The sequence below is a fragment of the Sycon ciliatum genome, chromosome 10 (assembly GCF_964019385.1).
Source record: "Sycon ciliatum chromosome 10, ocSycCili1.1, whole genome shotgun sequence".
Lineage (NCBI taxonomy): Eukaryota > Metazoa > Porifera > Calcarea > Leucosolenida > Sycettidae > Sycon > Sycon ciliatum.
In genome coordinates this window covers 5386395-5396263 of record NC_088652.1, presented here as the reverse complement: position 1 = coordinate 5396263, position 9869 = coordinate 5386395, and the positions used below count along the sequence as shown (strand labels likewise).

General features: G+C 48.0%; 1 protein-coding gene across 1 annotated transcript; it reads left to right on the top strand.

The window, feature by feature from the left end:
• The first annotated feature begins 1596 nt into the window (after nucleotides 1–1596).
• On the top strand, nucleotides 1597–2454 carry LOC135826274 (uncharacterized). Its single transcript, XM_065338905.1, has one exon. The coding sequence runs from the start codon at nucleotides 1597–1599 to the stop codon at nucleotides 2452–2454; it is 858 nt and encodes a 285-aa protein (XP_065194977.1).
• Nucleotides 2455–9869: the final 7415 nt, after the last annotated feature.

The following is a 9869-nucleotide window of genomic DNA, read 5'->3' as shown; positions in this document are numbered from 1 at the left end:
TGTTCTCTTTCTTCATTTTCCCTTCTGGTTTAGTCATTACACGTATTTATATTATTTGGTGCAATACTAGCGCCCCTTTCTCGCACCAAATTATTATTTTTGCTACCTGCCCATGCACCCCCCCTTTTTGATGCCAGGTTGCAACGCTAACGCCGAGACCCCTGGTCGGTCGAGTTGCTCCCTGTACATCGGCACGTCGTCCCTACATCCCTGTGTCTTGTCTTGTGTTTGTCTCCACATGTCTCTTTGTAGGGCTGTGTTCCCAATAAAAAATAAAAAAATTAAAAAGGAGATGCTCTCATACCAAGCCACCATTGTTGCTGCCAACAGGCAATACTATCCGGAAGCTTGGCTGTCGTATGACACCCAGTTTCGCTCTGCCATTTCTGCTCAGCCAGGCAAGCGCTTTGACGTCATTGACATCAATCTGTGGCAAATGTCCGTGATTAGCCGATCAAGGCCCACGTGTGAGTCCTGCCACCTCGTCCATCCCGGAGGCGGCCAGTGTCCCTTTCGTCCCCACCGTAACAACCAGCAAGCCGTCAATGGAATCCGTGCGTTGTCTAATGGCCAACCGATCTGCCGCAACTTCAACGCTCGGCGTTGCAGTCTCAGCACGTGCAAGTACGCCCATGTCTGCAACCGCTGCGGGTCCAAGGACCACAACGGATCTAAGAGCGATAGGCGGCAGTAACTCTGCTGCTTTGGCTGCAGCTCCCGCGATTGTACATATTTCTCCCTGCACTTCACGTTCTACTGATTTCACAAGCGCATGTCCTACTGTCCACACACCCCTCTCTGTTTCTCGCTTCGAATCACTGCTCCGTAACCACCCTGACAGTTCTTTGGCTGCGTATGTTATTAACCCTTTCCATGCCAGCATGTTTTCCCGTGTTGGCCATGCATTGTTCAGGCGCTGAGCTCAACTGTTCAAAGCTGCACGCGCACCTCAGAACGAAATTTGTTGCTATTTCACTATACCTTGATGGATTTTCACGATCCATGGCTTGTTGGAAAGATCTGGACAACAGGAAGCCATTACAGGGACTCACAGCGCGACAAGCATACCAGGGCCACTTCCATCTCCTCTCAAAGTCCCCCTACCATGCCTGAAAGTAACAAAACGACTGCCTCTCATGTTTTCTTTCGTCTTCTTGCTCATTGTGAACTGATTTTCACGATTCAAACTGCGTTGGAAAGCTGAGATTCAAGCGCGTTTGTTGCAGCTGACTGCGCACGCGCTGTGTTTAGGGGAAATCCCCTAGCCCGCACGAAGTCGCGAACAAAAAATTTGAATCGATCGCCAAAAAATGAAATTTGAGCATTCTGGCCGTTCAATTTATCGCCGCTCGGTCATACCTTGTCGTATCGCGAAGAACTTTATATCCCTGGAAAGCTGAGCTCAAGACCTTTCCAGCGGTGTCTCAAACGTAGCAGTCCGAGATATTTGGACGGAGTTATGATAGTTTGTACACTCGTCCATAGCGCGCGATACACATGTACTGTACAGTGTACATTGTACAGTGTAGGCAGAACGCGTAAACGCGTCAGTGGCCAATCGGTTCATACTAAAAAACGCGTATACGCGTCCATGGCATGGAAAGGGTTAACGGCCTCCGCTGTGGCTTTGACATTGGCTTTACCGGCAACCGCATAACTAACCAGCACTCGTCCAACCTCTCATCAGCATTCCAGCACTCTACATTTGTGTCTCCACAGCTCACCGCCTCCTGCAACGCCGGCTACACGGCTGGCCCATTTGATTCGCCCCCATTCCCATTTATGTACTGCTCTGGCATTGGCGCCGTTCCGAAAAATAATGGCAAGCTACGCTTGATACACCACCTGTCCAGCCCTGCCGGCTCCAGCCTTAACGACGGGATCCATGCTGAGCCTTTCTCTTTGCAGTACATCAGCATTGATGAAGCCATTATTATCATGATGTCCTCCCCGTCTCCTGTTTATCTCTCTAAACTCGATGTGAAGAGCGCTTTTCGTCAAATACCTGTCCGCCCACAGGATTGGCATCTTCTCGGCATCCTGTGGCAGGGGAAGTACTACTACGACCGTGTCTTGCCATTTGGGCTCCGCTCTAGCCCGGCGGTGTTTGATGCCGTGGCAGCCACCATCGAATGGATAATGCACCACGAATTCTCCATCCCTAATTTGCCGCATTTCCTGGACGACTACTTGTGCGTGAGCGTGGGCCAGGCAGTGGCGAATCGGCAGCTGGCCATTCTTCTCCGTGCATTCTCATACCTCGGAGTCCCGCTCGCGCCTGCGAAGGTGGAAGGCCCGTCTCGTACCCTGACATTCCTGGGCATTATCCTGGATTGTGAGAAGATGGAAGCCCGGCTCCCTGATGACAAATTGGCTGACATCAAGTGCCTGTTGACTGCAGCGAGCATCAACTCCACCATGTCTCAACGCGAACTCGAATCTCTTCTGGGGTAACTCTCGTTCGCTGCAAGAGTCATCGTACCCGGCCGGACATTTATGCGGCGCCTGTGGTCTATTTGCAGTCGCTACCAGCAGCCTCACTACCGCATCAGTCTGACTACCGAGTGCCAGGAAGATATCCAATGGTGGCTACGGCTCCTGGAACAATGGAACCGGAAATCATTCCTCCTGTTCCCAGATTGGACGCCATCTCCAGACTTGGAGCGGTGCACTGATGCCAGTGGCACCCTGGGCTGGGGCGCATTCAACAGCGGCCGCTGGCTTCAAGGGACCTGGTCGCCTGAGCAACTCGCTCACTGCATTGAGTGAAAGGAGCTCTACGCGTTGGTCACAGCGTGCTGCACGTGGGGCAAGGAATGGCGCCAGCTTCGTTTCACAATGCACTGTGACAAAAAGGCGGTGGTAGATTGCATCCGCTCCGGCACATCCAAGTCACCGCCAGTGATGACCCTGATCAGGGAGCAGTTCTTTGTGTGCGCCCGCTTCAATTTCACCGTCGCGGCTGTTCACATTGCTGGCCAGTCGAACTACATTGCCGATTCGCTGTCTCGTTTCCGCATGGAGGAATTTCGGCGTCTCGCCCCGGCTGCTCAAGCACAACCAGACCGAGCAGTGCTGCCATTCCAGCCGATGTAATATAGCCTTGACATACAGGTACCGATTGTCATTGCTAAATTGCCGTATTGAGAACCTGCGTTGGATTTCATCCATCTGCATGCCTACCTTTATCTATCTCGTGCCTTAATCACTTGTTCTTAGCACTCGTGCATTGGTGGTGAACGCTTGCTGGGGTGCCGTGTGCTGGTTTTCTGGGAACAGCTTCCTTCAACTGGCTGCTTTGCTGCTACTATCTCTGCTTAAAATGGCATACTATAAGTCGGCTGTTTGCGACGCCAATCAGTAGTCATTGCACCCGGTCGCGGGTACTATTGCCGCTCAAGCACGAGCGATTGCTTTGGCCGTTTGCAACGCCAATTGCTTCACCCTGGTTGGCTGTTTGCAACGTCGATCAGGGAACTTTGCACCCGGTCGCGGGTACTGCTGCGGCTCAGTCGTGAGCCATCACTTTGGCTGTTTGCAACGCCAATCGCTTCACCAGTTGATCGAAACCAGCACACTGGTGTACCCCACTCATCCTTGTGCGGTGTTGTGAGAATACGTGGGTATGCATGCAGCTTTGCTCTGTGACTTTCCATTGCATGTAGTCACTTGGCTCTCCCATTTCCTATACACTGCTCTGATGCATTCGGGTGCAAGCGCTAAATGTTGGGTTAGCTTTTGGGCTAACCCTAGTTAGCGATAAGACCGATGCGCTGCTCTCTATCTCGTGCTAGCTGCGACTGAGCTGGCTTTACACGTGCACTCAACTGCTGCGCATGCGCGCCCAAATCGCCTTGGGTAGCTCTTGCTGTGCTGACTTTGGCTTGCGCTTTCCTTTGCAGTGTCACTGAGCAGCAACCGAAATTTGTTTGCCACCCACCCTCCCATTCCCACATTACATAGGTGGGAACAGCTTCCTTCAACTGGTTGCTTTGCTGCTACTATCTCTGCTTAAAATTGCATACTATTGGTCGGCTGTTTGTGACGCCAATCAGTAGTCATTACACCCGGTCGCTGGTGCTATTGCCGCTCAAACATGAGCGATTGCTTTGGCCGTTTGCAACGCCAATTGCTTCACCCTGGTTGGCTGTTTGCAACGTCGATCAGGGAACTTTGCAACCGGTCGCGGGTACTGCTGCGGCTCAGTCGTGAGCGATCACTTTGGCTGTTTGCAACGCCAATCGCTTCACCAGTTGATCGAAACCAGCACACTGGTGTACCCCACTCATCCTTGTGCGGTGTTGTGAGAATACGTGGGTATGCATGCAGCTTTGCTCTGTGACTTTCCATTGCATGTAGTCACTTGGCTACTACGATTCACCGATACGACAACGAGAGCTGAGATTTTGATCCTGAACTACGGGGGGAGGGTTTGAGGGGAGGGAGGGGATTATACTAATCAAGAGAGAGAGGGAGCTTGGTGTTTTCGCTGTCTCTTAGAGATTGGGGCATAACTTGAGAAAGAGTGAACTATCCAAGAGATGGCTGTATTTGCGCGAGTACAGTATAATATTATTATGGAGATGTCTGTTGTACTCACCACTATAAATAACACGCGATCAAAATCCCGTTTCAGGGAGGTCAAAGAGTGTAAGGCAGTAGTTCTTAAAGTGTTGAGTGCGGAAAAGTTCTTCTTCTGAATGCATAATCCTGGGTTACGCAAACTAGGGACTCCACCATTGAGTGTACAAGCACAAGTAGCATACACCAAAACACAATACTTGTATACATCACAGTACCTTGGGTTTCTCACAAATTAATTAAATACTTCCCGGGATCCACAATAATATCGGGATCTGTACAATGTTCGCAATCAACAGAACCCTCCCTCTCCACCCCTACGCTCACCACCATCATCATCCAATCTTGTTCCATCCTTCATTTCGCTCCTTTTTCTGTTTACACTGCTCCCATATACATATACTTGTGCTTGCTTCTGCGTAATTTGTAATTCTGTGTAGTGGAATGGGATGCCTGTCCTCTAACCAGTGCTCCCACGTGGCAAGTCGATTGGACCTTTCAATGTGAACGGAAAACTTGGACAGAAGCAAAAGCAGAATGTCAATCATATGGCGGATCACTAGCGACTGTGCACACAATGGCTCAGGTGACGTGTGCAAACCTGACAGTGACGGGAACTACCGCTGTGTGGGTAGGCTTGACTGGTACATGGACAGCTGGAGATTGGAGTGCTTGGAAATGGGAAGTGGCATCGTCCACCCGTACAACGAGACTTCCCTGGTCATCGCAGTATACATTTCCGGTTAAAAATTCTAGTTATACTTACGGGTATTTGGATCCAAACAAGGGCTTAGGGAACTGGATAAACAACCTACAAGGTAGATGCCTCTGTCAACGATATGTGCCTAAAGGTAGGTCTATATCAATTGATTAAACTGAAGGAATATATTTACTAATCTAGATCGGTACGGGCCACTCCTCTGATTAAATTAGACATTCCATTTACTCTTTAAACCACAAGTCCCAAAAATGAAGACCGCGGATATAACTAAATATATTTGAAAGAGAAAAAGGGCACGGGATAGTGTTCTTCGGTGTTGGCGAATGGTAGGTTTCCGAATGTAACGATGTGGCAATTTAATATACCATTTCACTCGTACCTGAAAGCAAAGCTTCACTGTACTTGCGTCTAAACTAATGATGCATGTAAGATCAGAGCGCTCTATATATGTTCATGAATGCAAACCCTTAGTAGACAAGACTGCTCGACATATGACTCATGCTTATATGCATGTACAAAAAGGCCAATATAGGCTGCTCCAGGTGGAGAACTCAACGCACGACAGAGGCGAAAGGCTGTGCAAATGTAACTTTTTATTTCACGCATTTCAGCAATCATCAGATAGCAGCATTTACAATCGAATCCTCGACGAGCAGGTCTAGCTATTTTGTGCTAGTGTGGAATAAAGTCTGTATGTGTGAAGTGTAGATGTGTCTATGGGAAAGTGCAGTTGAATTATTTATGACAGTTAACGAATAAAGATGAGAATAGAGGCGATAACAGGGCAGTGGCACTGAGTAATCGATGGCGATTACGACAGTAACGCAATGACATACTGTAACAGGCGTTAAGAGGGAGAGAGAAAGCACCGTGACGCCAAACCTGGTACAGGTGGCGCCATGTTGAAAAACCAATCATGTAACTGATGGTGAATTTTTCAGACAAGTAAAACTTGTTTTTGTGTCTACAATTCGAGACCAGCTCCGATCTTGTGTTGATATTGACCATTTTGTCTGCATCCAGGGTCGCCGAATTGTAAGCCGGGTATAGAGCACGATGGGTTTCTAGTGTGCTCCAGACGCAGTCGTGAGCCGGTCAAGTGTCTAGTCAGTCGGCAGGAAGCAGGAGCTCCTACGTTCAGAGCAGACAATTTCTTCACTGTTGCATCATCTTTCGTGCCATAATATCCATGTTCAAAGGGAGAGACAAACACAGGACAAGAGTGTCCCTGACAAACGATGTAGCTGCCGAAAAAAAGCACCTGCTCACTGGACGGGGACCTCCAAGTACTATGCATCGTGTACAAGGCGACAGTACAGTACACAGGAAGAAAGCAGCGACAGGGGTACCTCGGCTTTGCGGAAACACCCTTTAAACAGAGATACAACAACCATGCGACCGAGACAAGGCATGAAAGAATGGAAGAAAGCACGAAACTATCCTGGAGCATATGAAAGCTCGAGCAACAGAACACTCCACGGTCTGTCAAATGGGCCGTCGTCCCCCATCATCACGGTCCGGGGCTACTTGAACGCTGTCCACTATGCCGAGAAGTTCGAGACACTAGAAGCAGACACGGTGAACATCGACAAAAAGTTGTAGTTGGTACCGAAAGTCAGACAGGAGCACAAGTTATAGCTTTCCAAATTCTATGAATCAGTTACACGATTTTTGTGTCAACATGGTGCCACCTTTACGGGGTTTCGCGCGTTGTGCTTTCCCTCTCTCTCTCTCTCTCTCTCGCTCTCACTCTCTCTTTCTCTCACTCTCTCACTATCGCTGTCTTTCTCTTCACCCCTTCTATGTTCTTCCACTACTGTCGTTCTTGCCGTCGATGACTCGGTAGCACTGCCGTGTTGTCGTCTTTATTCTAATTTACATCCGTTGCCTCTCACCAACACTGTCCCATTGCCACATCTACACTTCACACACACACACACACACACACGTTACAGCTACACAGCCTTTCACCTCTTTTGTGTGTACAGTATGCATATCGCCTATAGTAATATATCGCCTATAGTGATATTTTCACGAAAATAAAACACCAACGCTATAGCCGATCCGTACTGTATATGTATGTGTACATTTCCCAAAAGTTCGGACAGAAAAATTGTTATGAAATGATTGCATGGTTATGTGGACGCGTCAGGCCCAGAATGGTTCGCTGTGGTGACTATAACCGTCATTAGAGAGGATTCGTGAGGCTGTTCGCGTGCGTGACGCGCCTGAGAAGAGCTTTCGCAGCAGTTAAACTTGCACACCGACACCCACCAGACCGGCTAATCGAGTTCAGGGTTTTCCGTGCATCGAGATGATCCCGTTTTATAAAAAATACAGGGAGTTGTACAAAACGACTTCTTGATTTTTCTTGGTCTGTGCTGAAGACCGACTACTACAGTCCATTTCAAAACTATAAACGCGTACCTAGGCAAAAACCGTTATGCCAGAATCTATACCACATAAAATCTGTGATCACTTTGTGCACTTTGTGCATATCACTTTGTGCATAAATTTTTCCAAATTGGGCGTCTGTTATCCAATCCTTTAGAACCTATATTAGAGTAATTGTGGAGCGATCCTGAGCAATATTCCGAAAACTATTCTCAAAAAGTTCCAGCTAAATTTGAAATATTTCAAAAACCCTACGCGTCTATAGTTTTGAAATGCACTGGTCACGAAGCACGTCCATTCCTTGGTCTGGGCATTTCTGCCTTAGACTCTTTGCTCATACATTTAATGTTCCCCTTTGCATCTTTCTGCGTAGAACCTGTCTCACATTATGCCGTGTTGATGCAAAGATGGTATGCTTTGAAAGAAGAATCGTTTAGACAAGAATGTTATTGATTTTTGCTGCTCTTGACGACGATAATTACTATGGTGGTAAAGACATATCTGGCAATATGGCTTTAAATATACGTCTGCCCACAAATCCTCGCCAGGCTGGAAAGTTCTGGCACAGAGCTCTCCTTCTAACCCTAACCAACAAGATATCGCGCTTGGTGCCTAGTCTATGCATGATTTGAGGTATCAGACATGCCATGCTGGTACGTCAGGCAGCGCATGGCATAATAGATGACACCGCAACAGCATAATTCGATTGGGACGTACGTTTCGTCCCCGCTGGACTCGCAAGGCAATCGTCTTCTAGGATGTCTTCAAATGGAGCTTGACTATTGAAAAGGAATTTGAAGACAACACGGCAGTTGAACTTATGGTCGATTTGATATGGTGGTAAACACATACCTAGTCATATAGCAGTAAATACATGCCAGGCCACACCCGCTGTAGCACATAGCTCTCCTTCTTACGAAAACCTGTTTGATGTGTTGGTTCCCGGCGTTGTCGAGAAGGAGGAATATGTCCGCGTTCCGGCCAAGAACGCATACTCCCTTCAGCGTACAAGAACAAGCTACGAACAAAACTCCATAAAGCCATCATTACCTCACCTTAGAAGAGTTCTTGGAGCAGCACCACTTAGCCACGCCAGCATCCCAGAAGACGAGGGCAATCACCCCTTGACGCCACAAATGATCGTCTTGAAAATAGCCAAATTACAAGCGCTGATAAAACAGCGAGCTACGTCCTCAATTACCAAACACTATACACCGGCAGATAGTAGAACACCTCTTCTAGCACTGAGTACATGTCCCCCATCATCCTTTTGGGGTTTTCTTGAAATAAATATTTTTGAATTTTTTCACTCGACCATTCTGAAAAACGTCCAAACTCATACCTGCGCAGGAAAGCTCGCCCCTCCGCGACGTCTAGTCAGCCATTTCTACTCCAACACCACTCCCAACGCTACAGAACAAAGTGTATTGTCGACTCTGACAAGGAAAAGCAGCGGTGATCACTTGTCACTCCAAACGACAAGCTTCTCCTTGCGCCACCAACATTTTTCGTTGCAACAGTTGATGCAAAAGTGACTGAATATTTGCGTTTTGGCGTCAAGGGATCATTTCCCTCGTCTTCTGGGATGCTGGCGTGGCTAAGTGGTGCTGCTCCAAGAACTCTTCTAAGGTGAGGTAATGATGGCTTTATGGAGTTTTGTTCGTAGCTTGTTCTTGTACGCTGTGCCGTGGCTCGTTTGTAGACCAATAAATCGTGCCAATATTGGGCCAATATTGAGGGTATGCCAATTTCATGGTTCCCTTCAAAAGATTTTGTGTGAGCTTTGGAATGTCGATCTACACCCCAAAGCAAACCTACCTGCAAAATATGAGCGAAATCTGAGAGATCGACTTGCACATATGTTCTGGTTTTCTCAGACTTGCTCTCTTAATACGCATCATTTATGTGCGATCAGGAGAACACACACCACTTGGGATTAGAATAGCGGATTTCGGGAGATTGATGGATAATGAACTGTTCCATGCCTGCAGCAATGGTAATAGCAACTTTAAGGCAAGCCAACTCTGCATCGTGGGTGATACTGAATGCCCAATGGACGGCCTTGAGGTGTGCTCCGAGTCACCCTCAGCCAGCACGCTCTTAACGCCGCACAGTTTGCGTGGTTGTCTGTCCCCGGCTTGTTGAAATGGTCAGGAAGTTAACTTATTGAGTT